The sequence below is a fragment of the Stenella coeruleoalba genome (genome assembly GCF_951394435.1).
Source record: "Stenella coeruleoalba genome assembly, chromosome: 2".
Classification (NCBI taxonomy): Eukaryota; Metazoa; Chordata; class Mammalia; order Artiodactyla; family Delphinidae; genus Stenella; species Stenella coeruleoalba.
The window spans coordinates 37718603-37742661 of record NC_137147.1 but is presented as its reverse complement, the minus strand read 5'-3'; the positions used below and the strand labels follow the sequence as shown (position 1 = coordinate 37742661).

The window sequence follows — 24059 nt, the reverse complement described above, 5'->3', positions numbered from 1 at the left end:
TTTTTTTCCGGTACGCGGGCCTCTCACTGCTGTGGCCTCTCCCGTTGCGGAGCACAGGCTCCGGACGCGCAGGCTCAACGGCCATGGCTCACAGGCCCAGCCGCTCCGCGGCATGTGGGATCCTCCCGGACTGGGGCACGAACCCACGTCCCCTGCATCGGCAGGCGGACTCTCAACCACTGCACCACCAGGGAAGCCCGGGGGCTACTTTTTGTCACGGTGCGTGGGCTTCTCATTGCGGTGGCTTCTCTTGTAGAGCACAGGCTCTAGGCATGGGGGCTTCAGTAGTTGTGCACATGGGCTCAGTAGTTGTGGCTCGTGGGCTCTAGAGCGCAGGCTCAGTAGTTGTGGCGCACGGGCTTCGTTGCTCCGCAGCATGTGGGATCTTCCCGGACCAGGGCTCGAACCCGTGTCCCCTACCTTGACAGGCGGATTCTTAACCACTGTGCCACAAGGGAAGTCCTACCATTTTGGATTTAATGGCTTACCCTACTGCCTCACAGAAGAACCCTCTGCTTCTCCAAATCCTCATTTGATTTTTCTAGCATAACTGTGAGAGGAGCTATGTCATACCAGTGTCAACTGTAGAATTATTTCTGAGGTTAAGGAAAGGCTTAAGGAAAGACAGTGGAAAATCTATATTTCTACAAAGGCTTATCAAACCAATTGAGCTGTCACTTCATTTTATGGAATCTGCTTCTTTCAGTATATTCACGCCTGCATCTAAAACCACAGAAGGTTTAGCTAATCAGGCTTTACAAATCCCATCTCCTCAACCAGATTTTGAAAATTCACATTTACTCTAAGGGAGCTTTTCCCAAATGACAGAAAGAGAATTTCAACATTTTTTAAAAAGATCTTCAGTCCAGAATAACTTAAGACTAAGCATTGTATTGATTCCAGTAGTTTAAGAAATACTAAGAATAACTGCAGTGAGACAGATGTTAACTGAATAAAAGAATTTTAGAAATGGATATAGTTATTCTCCTAGGACGCTGTTATTCATCCAGTTGACTTGGTCTGGTAACAGTATCTTATGTTTTCATGGCATAGAGAATGTGTTGGCTTAGTTTTTTTAAACAAGTTTATGTCCAAAATATATTTTGGAGAAAGGAAGTGAGTGGGCAAAATTGTAGTTAGTTCTTAAAAAAAAAAAAAAAAGTGGCATCAAAGGCAGTCAACTTATCTGACAATAAGCTTTTGTATCCAAAGTCAGAGGAAATAAACATTTCCTATTATGTGCCAAATTTACCTACCAGGAAAAAGAAAACAAAAATTAAACCAAACAGAAGACGGCTCCTATTAGATGGTACCTATTCTACATGGAACCAAGCAATGATGTTTCAGGCTTACAGTTCCAATCTTAATTTGATTATGCAAGAGATGGCCATGAAAACAAACAGGAGAGGAGGATATTTGATAGGCATCCTTGATTCAGGCATGGCTGGGATCAGCTGCAGAGATGACACACTAAGAAATATAGTGCTTTAGCATCACCTTCAGTAAGCAGAAAGGCTTAGAGATAATGGTCTGAAGTACCAGAGTTCAGAAACTGATAGGCTACCCCACACGATCCCTGCAAACAGACCAAGTGAGGCATGGATTGTAGGGCACAGCACTAAACATTGCTGCATGTTACAGGCTCTTAAATAAAATGCCATAGATTATCATTGACGGGTGGAAACTGAATTCACTGTTTGTGACTCAGCACCCATTCTTAACATAACCAAGTGAAGAGTAAGGGTTCTATAGCCAGAGTGTTTGGGGAATCCTGGCTCTGCCACTTCCTAGGGGTGTGAACTTAATCTCTCTGTGTCTTAGTGACTTCATCTGTAAAGTGAGAAGTTAATGGTACCCTTCTCATAGAGTTGTGGTAAGAATTAGATATGTTAATATATGCTAGCACATACAGCCATTATTATTATTATCATCACTGTTACAACTACCACCAGTAGCACTATTATTATTACTATTACTATTTTTTTCACTTTCTTTCTTAACATCAATATCTAGAGTTTCCTCCCTCGGTCCCACTCTCCATTTTCAGCCCTTTGATTCCATGACACAAGGGGTGCAGCTTGATTGGCTTAAACCCATCAGCATCTCGCTTAACCCAAGTCAGAGAGAAACCTAGCCCTTATGACGAAATGCCAAGATATACACTCTCCTCCCTACCAGGCTGGGTGGCTGAAGAAGTGAAGCTTCCCTCCACTGTGGCTGTGGAGTAGCCCAGAGATGCCAGAGGCCCTTTTGTAGAGCCTGAGGATGGAGCCAACCCAGAAGTAGGAGAGCAAGAATGGATCCTAGTGGCAACATTAATTCCTGGATCAGGCAAACCCAGTTATAGCAAATCCCAGTTACATGACTATAAACGTCTTTTAGCTTAAGCTGGTTGGGGTCCAACTGTGTGCCTTAGGTCTTTTATATATTCATAACTATATTCTAGAGATGTGATTATTTTTATTTAAAAGGCAAAAAGTCATTACTTTATGAGGATTTTCTTATAGTTTACACAGTAGGGGCGTAAGTGACTTATATCTAGTTCTTAACCATGTGTCTTTGTCTGTTTGGGCTGCTATAACAGAATACTAGACTGTTATAAACAATAGAAATTTATTTCTCATAGCTCTGGAGGCTTGGAAGTCCAAGATCAAGATTCTGGCAGATTTGGTGTTTGGTGGGAGCCCACTTCCTGGTCCATAGACAGCTGTCTTTTTGCTGTGTCCTCACATGGTAGAAGAGGCAAGGGAGCCCTCTGGGGTCTCTTTTATAAGGGCACTAATCCCATTCATGAGGGCTTCATCCTCATGATCTAATCACTTCCCAAGACCGTACCTTCAAACCCCATCATGTTGGAGATAAGATTTCAACATATGAACTTTGGGGGACACAAACATTCAGTCTATAGTACCATGTAAAAACAAAAGCATAAATCTGAAGAGAAATCAACTCAAATTATAATCACATGTGTCCAGAATGCTCCCTCCAGCATTTCATAGCTTTGTTAAGCAAGCATAGGCTTATTAAGCAAGTCCTCTCTTCATGCATTGTCTCAAATACCACATGGTGAAGCATAGTTTACCCAAGACTTCCCCATCACTCTTTCAGGCACCAGCCAGGGCTCCTTCATGTGAAAATAATAGAAAATCATCCCAAGTTAATTTAAATCAAAATGAGAATGCATTGGCTCATTCAAGAGGGAAATCCAGGGCTGTGTAAAGAATAGCTGGATCCAAGGGTTCAAATTATATGATCCAGAATCTGTTTTTTCTCTCTTTCAGCTATGTTTTTCTGTAGTATAATGGTTAAAAATATAAGCTCTAGAAGCAAGCTGCCAGACCTAGAATCCTGGATCCACCACTTCTTAACTGTTTGATGCTAACAAATCATCTGATTTCACTTAGCCTCAGTTTTTTTAATGATAGAAACGGCAATAATAATAATGTTCACCTCATAGGTTTTAGGAGAGGATTAAGTGGTTAAAAGACATAAACTACTTTATCACCATTATTATTATCAGCATCAGGCAGGATCTTTACACCTGGTGGCAAAGATGGCCCCAACAGCAAGCTTATGTGATCCTTAGTGAGAGAAATTCCAGGGGAGAAGAGGCCTATCTCCAGAGAGCATTAGCTAAAACCCCAGAGATAATTTTCATTTGCCACACCTGGATCATGTGCCCACTCCTGCCTTAGAGGGTGGGGTCAGCCCCAGATGAACAACTTGGACTGAAGATAGAAAAGAGGCAGAAGGGAAATTGCAGTGCTATTACCAAAAGAGGAAAGAAATCTTAGATAGGCAAAAACAACAGATGTCCACTACAGAGCCAACTGCACCCTGATTATTAAAATAGTAAATAATAGTGGTTGCTGCTTCATATAGTGAACAATAGTAGTCATGAAAAGGACACGGCCTGTGAGCCATGCCATAAAGAAAATGCCTTTACTGTTTGGAAAGTTGGATTTAATAAACATAAAAAGTTCCTTCCAGATTCAATAAGATTGAGATTTGGAAAGATTCTGAGACATAATAAAAAATGAAAGTCCAATAGAAACAAATCTTTGGGTACTTGGAATGTGCTATACATTAGAATTAGACATGAATGCTTCAGAGATGTGGGCATTTTTGAAGGATCGTCTTTCTTTGATATGGAAAAATGAAATAAAAATTGGATTAAAAAATCATATGTGAAATTTACAACAACAAAACCATTTTAAGCATATTGTCAATTTTCCCGATATAAAGTCAGTAAAAGTGATATTATTTTACCATACAAAATTAAAGTAAAAAGAAGTTACCTTTAGACTTCCAGAGTAAACAAAGGAGATATGAATCTCACAAAATCGATTATAATTTTTTTAGTTTTCCAAAAAGTGAAGTAAAGTACAAAATAACTGACAAATATTACATGATCAAAAACAATAGACACAAGTTAGGAACCACTATTTAACACTGCTGAAGTACCCACAGTGCCTTTAATAAGTCAGCACAACAAAGAGTGAATAGAAAAACAACGAAAAAAGAAAATTGCATAAAATTGTCTGGAATTCTCACTCCAAAAGAATTCTGCATCTTGACAATTCTTATTGTCAAGGCGCTGACTTTCTAGGGCATTCAACCTGAAAACCATGTGTCCTTCTGCATAATGACTCCACCCACCCTCTGCCTAGTGTTGCTGGGATTACAGCCATGGAAGACTTTAATTCTCTTCCTTCCTCTGTCCTGGGGCTTTTTATAGATTTGTTTGAAGATGTTTTCTTTCCCCTAACTCTCTCCACTTATCCCACTGGGAGTCAGTTTCCAGATCTTTCCTCTCAGTCCCTATCATGCACAAACACTGAATCTGAGATTCAAGCTGTGATCTCACTTCAGCCTTGGTAGTCTTTATGTTTCTTTCTTCTGATGCATATGATTTCTAGATACAAGTCAATTAGCAAGTGGGTGTTCAAGAAATATAAACACACATTAAGTCTGCAGAGTAGAATTGCATTTCCCTCTGCATTTAGTGTTTCACAACAAGGAGTCGGCCAGTAACCTGCAGGCTCTCAGGAGGACTCATTTTTGTGTTTCATCCAGTCACAACAACCAAAATGCCTCCTTGCACATAACAGATATCCCCTGTTATTGCTGAGAGGCCCTTCAAGTTCTCAATCTATGTATTAATTTTTTTAATACATCTTTATTGGAGTATAATTGCTTCACAATGCTGTGTTAGTTTCTGTTGTACAACAAAGTAAATCAGCCATATGCATACATATATCCCCGCATCCCCTCCCTCTTGAGCCTCCCTCCCACCCTCACTATCCCACCCCTCTAGGTCATTTTTTATATGACAATAATGCATCCTAAGCAGAGGTCAAATTTTGAATTTTCTAGCAGAGGTGGAAGATTTACACCAATCTTTCTCACTCTCCCAATAGACCCTACATCAAAACCAGGCAACAGATGGGTGATGGCCCCTAGCCCTCAGAAGTTCAGCCTGTGGTGGTAACACTGTGATGCTTGTCCACCCAGACAATAACCAATCCAGTGACGTTAGGCTTCTTGGGCCCATATCACTAACCCATTGAAACAATCATCAAGGATCTTTGTTGACTAAAATGGCTATTTCCACCAGCTATTTACTGCTGCATGACCTCGATGAAGGAACAACCCAGCACCACCTCAATCTCAAATTTCTCCACCTTCCAAAATACACCTCTCCATCTGGAAGATCAGGAACCCATGAAAAATTTCTTTCTAAACTGTTATCTTTCTCCAGATTTTCTGGATAGGGGGAACTTCAAAGTTCTCTAACCACTGGGTTTCTATGGTGAGAGACCCAATAAAAAAGTCAGATCACCCACAGGACTCTTTCTGGAACAAGGCTTTGTTTTCAGAATTAAGGTATGCAATAGTGAAACACAGAAAAGAAACACACACACACACACACACACACACACACACACACACATCTTGACTGTTACTGATCAAATCAGCCTCTTCTGTCCTAAGACAGAAAGAAGTCCCCATCTGCCTTAGAGCTGCAAGTAATCTATTTCTATAAGAATTAAGAGATTTGGCAAAGGAAGAAAATTTCTTCAAGCAAGAAAAATGAAAGCCATTTCTGGAACTATAAAAAGATCACACCCAGAAAACGTGGCTGATATATGAATAGATGATATATGATATGATATGACTGGGGCAATAGCCAGGGGCTGAATGCAGGTGGCCTGACAGATTAAAAAAAACACATATCCAGAAGTATCCCTGGTGGCAACAACTCACCGGCCTTGGCGGGGAGTGGTTCCAGTCCAGGCCAGTCCTAGGACAGCCTGTTAACTTTTAGCAGTGCCCCAAATAATCTTCAGGTTTAGTTCCAGTGGGAGATTTGGGTCAGAATCCCTAGAACTACGCAGCCCTCCTGTCTCACACCATACCCTCTACCACCAGGGGCCTGACTTCCATGTTAGCTCCACAAAAGTCTTTCTGTGGGATGGGGGTGACTCGTGGCTGGGCTGGGCTGGGCATCCCGGAATCATAGGAACCACAACACATCCCACATTCCTAAGACTAGAGTCTTAACAGTCAGTCTCCCACATAGAGGTTAATCCAGAATCAGAGTATCTGACCCAACTGCATTATTTCCCTGAGTAACTTCTAGTTTCAAGCACAAAAGAAAAAAACAAAAAGTAGACAAGGGAGAAAGTCTGGGCTCTTTTATTTAAAGTCAGCCTAAAACTGGAGTCAATCAGAAGAATCAGAATTTTATGCAAAAACACTCTGCTGGCATTTGGGAAAATTCATGTGAAGCCAAAGCTCACAGGACAAGAGGGAGCCAAGGAATTAAGATCTCTTGGAAAAAGCAGGAAATATCGTCCAGCAAGATTTCACCGTGTACTGGTAAGTGTGTGTAAACTTGGTGCTTGAGGTAAACCAAATAATTAATAACTACAAAACCACCACTCAATCGTTGACATGGTACAGACATCTGGTAAAGAACAGTTTAGCAAATGGTCTTCATACCACTTCTACATTCATACCTATAAACTTTTGAAAGTAAAGTATATTCTTGACCATCCTGTCTGGACAAGTAGTCGCAATTCTACAGACACAGACCTATAAGAACAATGCTGCATTATCTTTACTTTTTTTTTTAAGATTCTGTTATTCTGATTCAGGTCAATTTTTTAATAGTTAAAAAGATTTAGTCTCACATGGACAATATGATCCATATAATCAGCAGGCTAATAAAATCCTAACTTTCTTGACCATTTTTACTAGAACGTCTCAAACATTTTTCCCTATAAATATTCGATTTGGCAGGGGGTGGGGGTGGGGGTAACATAAATAGCGATGGAAGAGTTTATCTTGAGAAATACAGCCAACATTCTCAATGGCCATGATCCATCTTTGCATATAATCCAATATGTCAGATTGGATTTTGAGTGAGAGGTAAAAGACCCATAATTGGTTGCTTCAGGTCTCTTAAATGTCTTACATTGCGATCCACAGAGCAATCGGCATGACCTGAAATATCTGTGTCTGCTGGCGCAAGGTTTAGCTTACACACAGATGTAGCAAAATTTCACCCAATCTGATATCTCCTTTTATTCCTAGGCCAAGTACTCAGTGGGCTGGGGCATATTTGTAATGTAGGAACACAGGCTGGGCAGTCATGTTTGAGAACTCCATCTTGGAATGGAGAATTTACTCCATGCCACATTTACTGGCTGATCTCAGGTACAAGGTCAAAGGCAGAACCTCCTCAAAATTCTACCAAAGACATATCATCGCCTGTGCTCAAAGTGGCCTTATTAATCTTCAGGATGGGGTTCTTGACACTGTCAATCACCCCTTCACCTGCACAGATTGTTTGGCTGCCGCCTTCACGCTTGAGCCAACTGCAATTTTATTATTACAAATTCCAGATGTTTCAGGTAGACTGAATGAAAATGAAATTGCATAAATCACATGGAGTCAGCGGTGCCTTCAAATGCTTCAGAACGGCACTAAACATAAACAGTTCAACTTTCGCACTTGTTACTTAACCTCAACGAAACTACCTCTGGTTGTCTAAACTATTTAGGCTGTTCACCAGTATTTAGTTCTCCCTTCCTGGCACGTGGTAGGATTATACTTCTGACCCTGTTGGGTAGTATGGGTATGTGACTTGCTTTAGCCAGTGAATGTGAACAGAAATGTCACCTCCAGAAGGAAGCTTTAAGAGCTGATGTGTAATGGAATATTACTCAGACATAAAAAGAATGAAATAATGCCATTTGTAGCAACATGGATGGACCTACAGATTATCATACTAGTGAAGTCAGAAAGGGAAAGAAAAATACCATATGATATCACTTATATGTGGAATCTTAAAAAAAAAAGGAAAGAAAAAGAAGATATGAATGAACTTATTCACAAAACAGAAATAGACCCACAGACATCGAAAACAAACTTATAGCTACCAAAGGGGAAAGAGGCAAGGTAGGGATAGATTAGGAGACTGGGATTAACATCTACACACTACTATATATAAAATAGATAACCAACAAGGACCTACTGTATAGCACAGGGAACTATACTCAATTTTTGTAACAACCTATAAGGGAAAAGGAATCCAATAAAGAATATATGTGTGTGTGTGTGTGTGTGTGTGTGTGTGAGAGAGAGAGAGAGAGAGAGAGAGAGAATCACTGTGCTGTACACCTGAAACTAACACAACATTGTAAATCAATTATACTTTAATAAATATATATAAATAAAATAAAATAAAAATAGGTTTTTATTATGGAAAAAAAAAGAGCCATTGTCACTTACTACATTAATTTCTTCCTCTGCCACAGTAATCATCAATGTCCTCAATGTGGCTACTCCACCATCCTAGATCCCTGAATGAAGATAATAAAAATACATGATACAGATACAATGTGAGCAAGAAATAGGCATTATTTTATTTATTTTTACTGAAGTAGAGTTGATTTACAATATATATTAGTTTCAGGTGTACAGCATAATGATTCCATATTTTTGCAGATTTTACTCCTTTATAAGTTATTACAAGAAAATTGCTATGATTCCCGGTGCTATACAGTATATCTTTGTTGCTTATCTATTTTATATGTAGTAGTTTGTATCTGTTAATCCCTACCCCTAATTTGTCCCCCTCCTTTTCCCTCTCCCCTCTGGTAACCACGAGTTTGTTTTCTATATCTGTGAGTCAGTTTCTGCTTTACATATACATTTATTTGACTTTTTTTAAGATTCCACACATAAGTGATAACATAACAATATTTGGCTTTCTTTGTCTGGCTTATTTCACTAAGCATAATATTCCCTAGGTCTATCCACATTGCTGCAAATGGCAGAATCTCATTTTTTATGGCTGAATAATATTCCATTGTATATCTATATAACACATCTTCTTCTTAATCCAATTGTCTGTTAATGGACACTTGGTTTGCTTCCATGTGTTGACTATTGTAAATAGTGCTGCTATGAACATTGGGGTGCATGTATCCTTTTCAATTGTGTTTTCATTTTTTCCAGATATATACCCAGGAGTAGAATCAATGGATCATGTGGTAACTCTATTTTTAGTTTTTTGAGGCACCTCCATACTATTTTCCATAGCGGCTGCACCAATTTACATTCCCACCAATGGTGTACATGTGTTCCTTTTTCTCCACATCCTTATCAACATCTGTTATTTGTAGACTTTTTGATAGTAGCCATTCTGACAGGTGTGAGGTGATACCTCATTGAAATACATGTTATTTTAAATTATTGAGCATTGGGAGTTGTTACAGCAACATAATCTAGTAGATACACAACAACCTGACTGAAACACCATCCCTTTATAGGAAAGAAATATTGGGACACTAAACACTATGGCAAGTGTTACTATAATACAACACAGAAGAAATGTGAGGCTATATCTGTTATATAGTAGCATACATATGTGGATATAGATATTATTGATAGCCACTCATTAAAACAGACTTCTCACGCACTCCCACGCACAAAAAAAACCCTCCTCACATCAAATGGATACTCTGAATTCTTAAAACTGAGTGCTCAAAAATCTCAAAGAAACACATAGTTCCCCCATCAAAAAAGTACTTGACCCATTTGTCAAAATCACTTGCAGAGTTCCACTTCTTTTCTAAGACCGAGTACCTTAATCAAACGCAGAGCTTCAAAGAGGCTTCGTTTTGAGTGACCCAACAGACAAATAAATTAGCTGCCAATGGCTCCTTTGTAATTGAAGAGGGCCAGGCCGACCAAGGGGAGAAGACTAAATCAAAAACGGAACTGTTCAAGTAAAAGCAACGTTTGGGGACCTGAAACAAACCAATACAGCCATCCCACACACTCTCATTTCCAAAAGTAAGGGTGAGCCAAGCACATGTGTGTTTATTCACTAATAAGAAGATGCAAACATCCCACATCTGATTGATTTCTTATGTGCTACAACCATAAAAATGTTTGGGTCTGGAATACACGTTTGAGCGTTGAGCTCAAATGTGGCAGCTTATTAACCCGATCACACATCTTATACCTACGATCTACAAGAACGTTTCCCTTTGTAACAGTGAAACTCTGGAAGGTTTTCTTCTTTACTGCCAGGACAAATTGCTTAGGGCTTCTCACTTAAGTATGTGAAGAACTGTCCAGTTTTAATCTGCAGAGCTTTTAACTGGTGACTCAGTGAGGGATGATGTCATATGTTATCCTACAACGGCTGGTGTGGTTCCCTCTGTTTCTGTGGCCGACAGTACTCCCCAGTTTCCATCCTTTCGTCAGCTTCTTCCCAGCCAGCCCACAGGCAAACAACCTCCCCAGCCGTGGATGAAACAGGAAGTCTGACAGCTTGAGTCTGCAGTGGGACCCCTAGTGTTTTCCCACTCCATGTCCTGGCAGCGTTCCCCAGAAGTACAAACACACACACACAGAGCTCCCATTGTTGCAGCCTTCTCCAGCCCACTGATCCTAATATGGAATGCAGCAGGAAACCCATGATTTCCTGACACTCGGCAAGCTGGAGGAAGCAAGGGAAAAACTCCATTAAAAAGCCCAGCTTTCCTCCATGTTAGATGTGAAGTGGAAAATGGGGAAGATTTAGCGAAATTCCACTGTGTCTTCAGCCAGGCTTGGTGAACAGGAGAGCAGAGTGAAACCCTCAGGCTGTTGAAATTTCTAGACTCCCAGGAAGCCCCTAGAATTGGGTGAAAAATGAGGATTCATAACTCAAACTGATGGGGGCAAGGGGCAGATGCTTTTAATCATTCTCCCCAGTGTGTGTTACCTTTCTTGACCAGTATGGTAAGCAAGAGGGCACATGCCAGCCGCCTCGGACAATTCTGCATGATCCGAGTTCCCCAAAGTAAGACAGAGTGACCTCAAGCCTGCGGCTCACTTCATGGGCTTTGGGAGAAGCAGGAGAAGCAACGGCAGCGGCACAGTCACAGCAGCTGGAGCCGTGAGAATGAACTGCCAGGAGGGAAATGACAGCAGCTGCGGCTGCGGTGGCCGCGAGGAGAAGAAGATGCTGAAGTGCGTGGTGGTAGGGGATGGTGCCGTGGGGAAGACCTGCCTGCTCATGAGCTACGCCAACGACGCCTTCCCCGAGGAGTACGTGCCCACTGTGTTTGACCACTATGCAGGTAAGAAAAGCAGAAAACCTACCCCTGCATACGAGGTGAAGGAGGCGGGAGACGACAGCCCAGCTTCAGAGGGGCCTGGCTTATCTCTAATGTCAGTGCTGGGTCTGGGCCTGCCAGGAGCCAGGTAGCTGGGCATAGCAGACGACCAAGGTCTTTGCTGTTGTTAGGACAACTTGTATATCAATGTTATGGTAACACTTTTTTCCAGTTAAACCAAATGAATAACACTGGGGAAATACCCTGAACCGTCCTCTAAGCTTTGCGGCTAGAGATTTTACTTAACATTTGCCTGAAGATTCATCAACTTTCTTTAATATGAACTTTTTAAAAGGTAGCGTAATTGCATCACAGTTCTTTAAAAAACAACAACGACACTAACCACACAACTGGTGAAAGAAGTGTTCTTGCCACTTCTCATATATTCACCACATGCCATTTATAAAGGAAATGCTGAGATTAGTAACATTAGAACATTCGTTTTTCTATAATAATTGGTGCTGTCCTAATGTACTTTCATTTTCCTGTGGAGGTAGATTGAAGGAAAAGTACTGAAAGATTTTAAATATCTCCTAGGCAATCTGTATCTTGAATTAAAAGAGAAAGTTTTAATCAATATGTTTTAAAGGTAAAAATAAAATTTTACTTATTTCAACATATGTCCCCAAAGCACGAAATATGGCATAAAATACTTTAAGATCTGACAGTTAAGATACTGTAGTCACAACTTAATTCTTTCAGGTACATTTTTTCAAGTGTTCTAAAGTTTGTTGTGTGATAGCTTATTTAAATTTTTCCATTTTGACTCTTATTTTTTCTCTTAATCTCCAAAACAAATTTTATTAAATTTCTTAAAAGCAAATTCATAAAATGCTTCAGGTTTACAATAGCCTAGATTTTTTAACTTTTTGGAATACGATGATCCACTTGCTCACTATGAGATCAGCTTGAGTTACCAGAGATTTGAGATTCTGTGAGAGGAAAATTTCTCTTCTTCACTTTAGCTTTGGGTCCAGAGTAGCAAAGGGGAAATGGCCCACAGGAAACCTGTGTGAGCGTTGGCTTTGCTGTGAGGTCATTTGAAATCCTTTCTGTAGGAAGCAGCTTCTTTTCCACAGCTAAACAATCACCTACGTCTCCTCCTACTACTACACGTACATGATTTATGACACTATTACATAGCAGACAGGGAGAGAACCACAGTGAAAATAGTATCCACTTTCTAGCAGGTTTTTCTATATTTGTAGAAATTAAGAGCGAATTTGAACACTGGCTCTCTTAAGCTTTTCTGTTCCCAGAGGAGAACATTTTAATGAGAACAGAATGAAGAGAAGTACAGGTAGACTTTCACCCTGAGGGGGAAAAAAAAAGTAATTGTAAAATTAGGTCTGCAACTTAAGAAAATTATTGGGATCCTGACCTGTAAACATCTTAGCAAATGTTATTTACTCTACACCCTCTTTCTGCCAAGATAGGGAACTGGCTGGTACCTAATTTCAAAAACCTTTAGATCAAAAATGGAACCCACAATCTACTAAAGGGAGAGGTTTCAAGTGCTTTTAAAAATTACATATCCCATCCCCAACTATTGGGTGAAGCAATTACAGTACAGTGTCAGAAAGAAAGAGGATAAAACCATCTTTAGAGATAAAGTTAGCCTATAAAAAACATTAGAGATCAAACAAAGGCTGGACCACCGCTAGATTCCACTAAGATCAATTTGTTTTATGTTTCAGTTGTGTACATACTTGCTGTTATTTAAGCAACAAAGCATCTTAGATTTTGGCTATTCCTTGTTTTAGCTCTCAAGAAATCACAGCCACTGTACTCAAAGCAATACTTTGTACATAGTAGGCATTCCCAAACATTGTTACTTTGATTTACACTTTGTATTTTTTTTAAGTACACAGTCATCTCAAGCATTTGTAGTTAGGTTGTAAGGGAAATGAAGGTGTAAGCCACATACACCTAGGAGTGCAATGAAGTGAACATTTCCATTTGTAGAGGGATCTTCTCCATCACGACGACCCTAACTCTTTTTACCACCACGCTCCCCATACATGAACTGATTGAACATAAACCCTTACACAGTCACATGAGAATCTACAGTCAATTGTAAAAGAACTCATGCTCTCTTCTCCACGTGGAGAAGTATCCAGTATCCAGTCCCTGGTCCTACTGGCTCATTCTGAATTGACAACCTGCAAATAGTTTACTGAGTCTTTGGAAAATTGCAGTCAAAGAATTTAGAAAAGTTCAAGTCAAAGAGAGCCTATCCCTTGAAGAAGATTTTTCCCTAATAGCTACCCATCCTAGGAAGGTAAAGATATAATAGTAAGGACGGAAATACTTAAGATAGTGAGCTCAAGATAGTGAGCTCTGAAGCTGGACAGCCCAGTTCTAATACTGGCTCTGCCATTACTGTGTGGTCTTGAGCAAGTTGCTCAACTTCTCTGTGCCTCAGTTGTCATGAATTTTTTTAAGGGACAATAGAGGTATTAAGATCATGAGAACAAAATAAATTAATACATGTAGTTCTTAGAACAGCACCTTACACATGACAAGTATTAGGTAATAGCTATTGTGATTAAGAATAGGGTCTCTTACATACAGAATGGATAAACAACAAGGTCCTACTGTATAGCACAGGGAACTATATTTGATATCCTGTGATAAACCATAATGGAAAATAATATAAAAAATAATATATAGATAGATATGTATAACTGAATCACTTTGCTATATAGCAGAAATTAACACAACATTGTAAATCAACTATACTTCGATTAAAAAAAGAATAGGGTCTCTACAGTTGCACACAGCTATGAAAGGGAATTAAAATGTAATTAAAATATAAAGGCTACAACAAGGAAAAATATAACTACAAGAGTATCCTTCAAATGGAGTAGGGTGTGATAGAGTGTGTGTATTGTCCTGATGATACAGTTATCGTGTTTACTGATAATTGATAAATATGTCTACATGGAGTAAACAGTAGTGGGATATTCACTGGAGAGGAAATATTAGTTCTGCATGAGTGATTGTAGAAAAATCAACAACCAACTAGAAAAAAATGTTTTGAAGTTTTATAAATCTTGGTTATTTTCCCTCCCTCCTACGTATCAGAATCCAAAAGTACATGTGCTCGATGCAGCTCTCCTTGACCCCCAAGGAGAATTCCTTGCTCCATCTCCAGCCCATCCCCAGAAATGTGTTAACATCGCTAGAACGCAACTTGCACCATTGTATAGCAATGTATTTGTCTCCTTATTTCCCCAGTCCCACTGTACGATAAGCTCCTGAGGGGAAGGGTCATGTCTTGCCAAATCCAGTGTTCAATTCTCAGTCCTCGTCTTACTTGATCTCTTGGAGGCTTTTCTTACGGTTTATACTCTCCTTCCTGAAACACTTTCTTTGCTCCTGGGATACCACATTCTCCTGGTTTTTATTCCCCTACTGGCAAGTCTCTCTCCATCTCCTCTGCTGCTTTCTCCATCTCTTTCCCTACCACTATACATTGGTATACTTCAGGGTTCAGTCTCTCAGTCCCCTTCTCTATTTATGCTCATGCTCTGGTTGACAGTATCTAGTCTCATGGTTTTAAATATGATTTATACACTGATGACTCCAAAATCTGTATCTCTACCACAAAAAAAAAAAAACAAAACCTGACCTAGACTCATATACTCAACTGTCCATTTGGATATCTAATAGGCATCTCAAACTCAACCTGTCCAAAACAAAATTTTTTAATTGCCTCAGTCTACACCTCCCCTAGTGTTCCCCATAGAATTATATGACCACTGTTTTCCACCCAGTAGCTCAGAACAAAAACTTTGGTATTATCCTTAACTCCTTTCCTCCTTTGACAATACTTCCCATCCCTCTCCATCCAAACCACTAGTTATTATCCCTTCCTACTACCAATCAGGTCAACATTCAAAATATATCTCAAATCTGATCAGTTCTCACCACCTCCATTGTTTTCACTCTCATCCAAGCCACCATCATTTCTCATACAAACTACTGTAATCACCTCCCAGCTCCCTGCTTCCAGTCTTATCCCGTATAGTTCAGTTCTTCACACTCCCGACAGAAGGACTATCCACAGCCCAAATCCATCAGTCAAATCCCTTCACCCTGAGGCCCCATCGTTTATCACAGTCTATAAGGTACTCCATGACTTAGTCCCCATTATCCCTCCAACCTCCTCTCCTAACTCTCTGCTCTGCAGTGTTTCTGCTTTCAGCCATCTTCATATTCCTCAAACACACCAAACTCCTTCCTTCCTTGAAGATTTTGCATTTGCTTTTCCCCCAACCTTACCTTATCCCCCCCATCTTCCTCAGCTTCAATTGATCACATTGTTTAATGCATTCACACACACAAACACAAACACACATGCGTACAGTCACTCTTTAATTTTTCTCCTGTTTCATCTTTCCTCATAAGGTTTAACACTACTTCACATTATATTTATTCACTTACCATTTTTATTCTACACTGGGATGTAAACCCCATGAGGGCAAGGGCTTTGTCTTGTTCACTGCTCTATCTCCATCTTCTAAAACAGAACTCAACATCTAGTATGCTCTCAATAGATTGTTACTGAATTAATTAATTAATATGCTTTACGCATTTCTGTCCTTCCAGCGCATAGATAATTCCTGGTCCATTAAAACTTTGAGGAATAAATGAACAAGTTGTTGGTCCAACAGATGTCTCTTTAGGAATGAACATATAAAATATTTATTAAATGTATTATATTTTTGAACTAGTTTGCTTGTATTTTAAATAATCATTTTATCTCTACCAGGGTCATAATACAGCATAGAATTTTCCTGACCCAACCAGCCAATGTCACATCTATTGAATAATATAAATATACAATGTATAAATTTCATTTGGAAACAGATGGGATACACTCAAATTCCTCCATTTGCGTTATATTCAAAAGCTTAGCTAAATTTTGAGTGGCTCACTTGTTTATAGTTCTTCATAAAAACACATGTTCCAGAGTAACCCCAAGTTCAACTATGGGCTAGGTCTAAAAATTGGGGGCAGTAGAAGGAAGGTACAAACAGTCACTGATACTTTTCACAAGTATGCCTGAGAAACATCTCCGGGTACTTCTTCCTACTCCCTTTCAGGGATGACTCAAGATGTCCCAACAACCTTTAGAGATTTCACAGCTTACCATGGAACAACCATCATGTCTTCTCCCATCCTGTCTTCATCTTATCTTTAGCTTCGAGTTTTGTGGCAGACATCTCACTGATAAAGTAGTATCAATTAATGTTTCACACGACATACGACATAAGGATAACACTTCCATTTCTAGTTTAGTTAGATTGTATGTTGAGGTAGGTAGTGCACACGGTTTGTCTGTTTATGTGCATGGCTGCGTAAAATAATCCCATTCAAGTTGAAGCCTTTGCATGACGTACCTCATTCACCACTACCATCATCCTCTGTATAAGAATTGGTCGTGGGCTTCCCTGGTGGCGCAGTGGTTGAGAGTCCGCCTGCAGATGCACGGGACACCAGTTCATGCCCCGGTCTGGGAAGATCCCACATGCCGCGGAGAGGCTGGGCCCGTGAGCCATGGCCGCTGGGCCTGCGCGTCCGGAGCCTGTGCTCCGCAACGGGAGAGGCCACAACAGTGAGAGGCCCGCGTAACGCAAAAAAAAAAAAAAAAAAAGAATTGGTCGTGTCTATGGCTCCTTCTTCTAAGAAAACCACCTGTATTTAAAAACTTAGATAAGTCACTATTTGCAAACCCAGGCTGCCTATGCAAGAAATTAACACAATTTGTGGAAAGGGGAGAAAAAATCTAGTTGCTCTATCAGCTGAGTGAGATGTAAAAGGAGTTGTTTTCACAGAGAGCTGAAAGTCAATTCTAAACTTTTTCCACCTAACTAAATGATGATTAGTCCAATGTAGATTCCATCATAACCCTAATGACCAGAGCAAGGGGGAAACTATGTCCAATCCACAAGGGAAAAAACAACATAAAATAATAGTGAATAGAAACAAAGCCCCAGGCTTATAAAGTGTTATGACATAGTTCTGCCCATTTGGGAACGTTTACTCAGGAGTTTCTCTTTTTTTCTTTCTAAAGACACCCGAGAGTCTCTGGAGAATGGATGAGATTCATTTTTGTAAGCCAAAAGAAAACCTAAAACACCTCTCATGGGTCTATGAAATAAATCACCAGGTTTTTAACCTTAGGCAAAAATATAAAGGAAGGATGTGAAAGAGGAGAAACGAATGGGCCAGTTGACTTGCTCTGTTCCTTCTAAATGCCATGATGCTCAAAAACCCAATGTCTTGTAGGTATTCAACCCTCCAATATCTCTTTTTGAGGCAGTGTGATGCACGTCTGATACTTTTTTTGGACTCTTGGAGGCCATATCAAAGGTGCAGTAACAGGAATTGTATAGACAGTTCCTTCCACAGTCTACTGTGATGCCTATGAGCATGAGCACGTTCAGAGGCTCCAGGGGTAGAAATTACACTCAGAAAGCCAAAGCACACTGCAGAGAGGTAAACTGTGAGCTTCACCTCTTAGGAGTAAGAAAGAATAGACGAGGGAAAAAGAAAATTAAGTATCTGTGACCAGAGTGACCCAAGAAAAATCATGCTCCCAGGATTAGAAACTACATCTGCAGTTCATAACCCTCCTGCATTCCAGCTTTATCTGGCAACAAACCAAGGCCTGTGACCGATGCAGGCTTCAGTGGACAGACTCCCTGTGACCAAGACTTTTAGTTCCACAAGGCCTGGCTCCTTTCACTGTCCAAGCGAGGAAATCCTTCATAAATTTTACTACCTAACTGCCCAACAATGTTGGGCTTCAAGTAAACAGTACTTTATTTCCAGGATAACGTTTTCAGAATCTGCCATCACTACCTCTTCTTTTGGGGCAAAGAGCAAAGTTGGCTCAGAGATGGCTCAGTACATTGGACATCTTTGTTTTGGGATCTAGTCGGCCTGTTCTACAAAGGCAACGTGAAGGTGGGCAACTAACATGAGGCAACTAACTTAAAGGACAGGTAGGAAAACAACAGAAATGATCTCCCTCACCAATCCTGAGCACAAAATCACAAGGATCGACAGAGGCCCTACCCTCTGTGTAAGGACACGGGTCCTGATAAGGCTGAAAATGTACTTTCCCACAAACAAAAATCCATGCCACCCCTTGGGTGTGTTAGCAGAATCCAAACAGTTAATTTTCCAGGTATAACTCAGTCAGGATTAATTCCACCGTGAATTCAAAAGGGACCCACTGTGAATCCCAGAGTGGCCTGGGATCGTTCCTGAATACTCTGAAGTCCACCAACTTTTTGGATATGCCTAATTTTCACAAGACAAAAGGACCTGATTCATGTGTATTCATTCAGCATTTTGTAATGGTTCACAATACAGCTTTTATTTATGAAGTCCTTCATTTGCAGTCTCAGTGTGAATTTCATTACGGCCACACGTGATCCTACAAGCAGTGCGGTAGTATTTAATGACGAAACTCAAACACCACTAGAATATGTACTGACAACAATAACAATAGCTATACAAAGTTCTTGCTATGAGCATATTTGAGATGTTTTCATACATCGATTCATTGCCGCCTCACAATGATACTATGAGGTGTTATTATATTCCTAATTTTGACTGATGAGGAAACCGAGTTGCAAAGTTATTAGCCAATTTGCCCAAGGTTAAATAACCTGTAATGGAGTAAGTGGAGGCCACAAAACAGTAAATAAATAATGTAAGCAGTGTGTAGGTGTATAGCTAATAAATTAATCAAAAAGCCACCGTTAGGTAGGGCAGGGGTCCCCAACCTCCGGGCCACGGACCAGTACTGGTCCGAGGGCTATTAGGAACCAGCCCACACAGCAAGCGCAGGCAAGCAAGCAAAGCTTCATCTGTACTTACAGCCGCTCCCCATGGCTCATGTTACTGCCTGAGCTCCGCCTCCTGTCAGCATTATGGTGAGTTGTATTTCATTATATATTACAACGTAATAATAATAGAAATAAAGTGCCCAATAAATGTAATGAGCATGAATCATCCTGAAAGCATCCCCCACCCTGGTCCGTGGAAAAACTGTCTTCCACGAAACCAGCCCCCAGTGCCAAAAAGGTTGGGGACCACTGAGTTCGGGTATGCTAACCTGCTATAACAAACAGACCTAAACATGTAAGGGATTAACACCACGACAGGACGTTCCTTGCTAATTTATGTTCCTGAACATGTGTTCAAGTCAGTGGGGCTGCTTTCCTCCCTTTAGTCATTTAGGGACCCAGGTTCTTTGCATCTTGTGACACTGCCATCCCTTAAGATCTCATAGTTGTCCGCATCCAACCAGACTAATGAGAAAGAGTGTGGAGAAACCTGAATGGAAAGTTTTATGGGCCAGGCCTGGAAGTGACGGACATCATTTCCAGTCAAACTTCAGAAGAGATAACTTAGTCACGAGACCACACCTCGGTCTAAGGGAAGCTGGGAAATAAAACCACCTACATGCCCAGAAGAGGGAAGGACAGATTTTAATGGAAACTAGCCATCTCTGTTTGTGTCAGACTCTGTAGTCACCAAATATCCCTACACACTTTTTCCCACATGTAAAACAAACTTTTTTCCCAAGAGGGACCACCCAGAGCCCCAGTCTTTCACTGAAACAGGTTAAAGTTCAGCCATGCAGGTGATGCCTGGTCCTTTCCATTTGATGGAGACATGGCTCCTTGTGGTCCAGTAGAAGACTCATTATCTCCTCCATATATACAATCACCCCTTAGACAATGATAGAACAGGGATGGGATAACCAAAATATCTAAACCCCCTTTCAGAAAAGTAAAGAATAGGAGAGACATAGCAATAACAGAATCCTGAGGGCAAATGTTAGAAAGACTTCCTGCCCTAGCAGTGGGGGAAGTTTCTTGAATTGACCCTTATGCTGTTCTCTGGGAGGAATTTCTTCGTCCATTATTCTCAACTTCCCCTGGCTTGGTTCTCTGGGGAGTTCTTCTTCCTCATCCATTTTCCTCCATGACACACATCTGAATCAGGCCTCAGGGACTCTGTCTTTCTCAGGAGCTGCACAAATTTCATAGCCTGCTTCTGGCTTGTCCAGTGTCGAGACTCAAGGGTTGTTTTATAGTCTGAAGACTATTTAGTCCAAGCTTGGAGTTTCTTTGGAAATACAATTCTCTCAAAAATTTATTAGGCTTCTGGTAAGTTCCATGTACCAGTAGCCACATCCAAGACCAAAGAATGTCTTTCCTAGACATGCTTCTTAAAAATACTTTATTTGTCTGCTTCATCCAGCCAATGCCTTTTGCTCTCAAATTAACAATAGCTACGTAGAGGCTGTATGAAGCAAAAGACTTAAATGGGAAGGGGACACCCTGGCTCTTCTCTTTGACACAGAGCTGATCCCCTGTTCTAACAGAGAAATGGACATTTGTTGCTCAGATCCTTATTTAACTGTGTCTTCTTTGGGGAAATCCAAAAATAATCAATTTTCCAACTATTAATTAAGGACATTAATATTCGTGTTCTATCAATCTCTGCTTAAACACAACTAATTCAACTCTTTGCTTTCTTGTAACACCTAGTTAAACACAGTAACAATTAATATACTCTAATATTCTGACTTTTCCCAATCTTTTCTTTGAGCATAATAGACTCAGTAAGAACTAGGTTTACCTTCCAGGTTTCACAGACAATAGTTTTACAAACGTTTTGCCATGGTATAGTGTGGATCTTCATCTTTCTAGTCTGTTCTGTTTTCTTACTACCTGCCACTTAACAGTTAAGCTAACAGCATACTTCTTTTGGCATTCTGTAATGACGGCACCATGCTAGATAATTTAGGATGCTAGAACAGATCGACTCAAATATATAATGTTTCAAACTGTTAGAATTCTTTTTTTTTTTTTTTTTGCTCAGAGAACAGACTTGGGCAAGTGTTCAGGTCGGTGAGGTGATACCACTCCATGTAATCATCCAAGGATCTACTTTTTTCCATCTTGTGACTCTGCTGTTGGGTAGGACTTTGTAGTGCTCTAGACAGGAGCACTAGACAGGAGAAGATGAGAGGATACGGAGGGCAAGGAGTAGTGGTCGGGGCCAGGTCCACAAGTGTCAGGCATGAGTTCTCTTCACATTTCTTTGGAGAGAAGTTAAACCCTAGGCCATACATTATTGTAAGAGAGGTTAGCTATATTCCCAAAGACAGCGTGAACAGATTTTAAAGGACTCTTAGTAATCATCATCACACTCACTAAGTCAAACTTTCTTACATCAAATACAATAGACTCATAAACAATGTAAATTGCCCTACATACCATATTTAATTAGACATTTATTCAACTACAAATGATATACCTATATTTCCCAAATTTGCCTGGTCATCAGATAAACCTGCTTGTCAAAAATGCAGATTCTGTAAATTGGTGCAGCCACTATGGAGAACAGTATGGAGTTCTTTAAAAAACTAAATATAGAGCTACCATAGGATCCAGCAATCCCACTCCTGGGCATATATCTGGAAAAGATGAAAACACTAATTCAAAAAGACACATGCACCCCAATGTTTATAGCAGCACTATTTATGATAGCCAAAACATGGGAACCACCCAAATGCCCATCAACAGATGATTGGTTTAAAAAGATGTTTTATATATATATATATATATATATATATATATGATAGGATATTACTCAGCCATAAAAAAGAATGCAATATTGTCATTAGCAGCAAAATGGATGGACCTAGAGAATAACATACTAAGTGAAGTAAGACAGACAGAGAAAGACAAATATTATATGATATCACTTATGTAGGGAATCTAAAAAATAGTACAAATGAATCTATACACAAAATAGTAATAGACTCACAGACATAGAAAACAAACATATGGTTACCAAAGGGGAAAGGCAGTGGGGGAGGGATACATTAGAAGTATGGGATTAACAGACATATACTACTATACATAAAATATATAAGCAACAAGAATTTACTGTATAACACAGGGAACGATATTCAAGATCTTGTGATAATATATAATGGAAAATAATCTGAATATACATATATGTATAAATAATCTGAATATACTGTAATCTGTATAAATATCTGAGTATATTCCATGACATTTCAACTTTAAAAAGGAAAAGTATACTTCAATTTAAAAAAGGAAAAAGTGCAGATTCTTTGGTCCACACCAGAGCTTCTATACCAGACCCAATAAGAGAAAAAGCTGTACATATACATTTCAACAAGCATCCTAGGCATTTCTTATTAGGTGGACCTATGAAATGACCATTTTGCAGTTCAAAACCATTTGGATATCATAAGTTCATACAGTTCAATCTAATGTAATTTAGAAAGCTCAGAAAACCCTTCTTTATGCTATCAAGATGTCTAGAAATCAAGAAGAACAATTCTATAACCAACCATCAATCAGTAAAAAGCAAGTTAAAAATAGATATGTGTATATATAATTCCTTGACCTGGTAGTTTCTATCAGGAGAAATTGTTTAAGACAGAAGAGGCCTTTAGAGCCTCTCAGAAACAGCTAGTAAATTCATAAATGAGAAACCAGAGTGCTTTTTAAAAAGATCTGTGCCCATGGCTGGGACATAGAGAGACCCTGGAAGAAAGAAAATCCACAAGGCTGAGAATCAGGAAATGTTGGGAGAGGTCTGGTGCCTTGGAGGGAAGGGAAAAGCCTCGGAGACTAAGAGCAGGGAAGAACGGGAGTTGTAAAACAGAGTGGAAAGAAGATTAATTAGGCAAACTTGGGCGCACCAAGCACCAGCAGATGGGAGCAAAGCCTCAGGCATGATCGGCAAAGCTGCACAGTGTTAATCGCTGTTCACTGAGCCTGCTGTCAGCGAAACGATAATCAGCATGACTGTGAGACCTTCGGAGGGGTCACTGAGGAAGACTTAGAGAACACCTGCTCTCATGGGAAGAAACCAAGGAGTCTTAAAAAGTAAGAAAGAGCCTGGGATCCTTGGGGTGGTTGTGGTGCAGCTCTGTCCTGGATGCTGTTCTTGCTCTACCATATCCACCCAGCCCTATGATTGTGAAATGAACATAAACATCTGTTTCCCCTCTGCAGATCTTTCTGTTCTTCTTCACACTTTGACCTAACATTTGGAGAAAAGGAGGAAAAAAAAACAAAAATGGAAAGTTGCCTAAAATTCTATTCTCAGAGTCCAAAAAAGCTTCCACTTAGGCTAGAATCTGGTTCCTGAAAGAGACAGGACATAAATTCTGGGAGAGGCAGAAATGTTGTAACTGGGATTTAGGCACCCTTATCTGGACAACCCATTGACCAGCACTCCCGCTAGTGGGGACCAGGCCTTTGGAGTCTCTCAAGATGTTTTAATACAGATTAGTCAGTC

The 24059-nt window shown here is 40.1% G+C and overlaps 2 protein-coding genes across 3 annotated transcripts in view; one reads left to right on the top strand and one right to left on the bottom strand.

The window, feature by feature from the left end:
* The window catches only part of KCNH5 (potassium voltage-gated channel subfamily H member 5), a gene marked incomplete at both ends in the record, with an annotated part of 574893 nt that overhangs the window by 469089 nt on the left and 81745 nt on the right, over positions 1-24059 (bottom strand). For both annotated transcript variants that reach the window (XR_013827023.1, XR_013827024.1), the window contains one exon: positions 8800-8870. The remainder of the gene's footprint in view (positions 1-8799; positions 8871-24059) is intronic.
* Positions 11066-24059, top strand: part of RHOJ (ras homolog family member J) — an 82484-nt gene continuing 69490 nt past the window's right edge. The window contains exon 1 of the mRNA XM_079912567.1: positions 11066-11645. Within this exon, the coding sequence (XP_079768693.1) occupies positions 11402-11645 (244 nt within the window). The 5' untranslated portion in view covers positions 11066-11401. The remainder of the gene's footprint in view (positions 11646-24059) is intronic.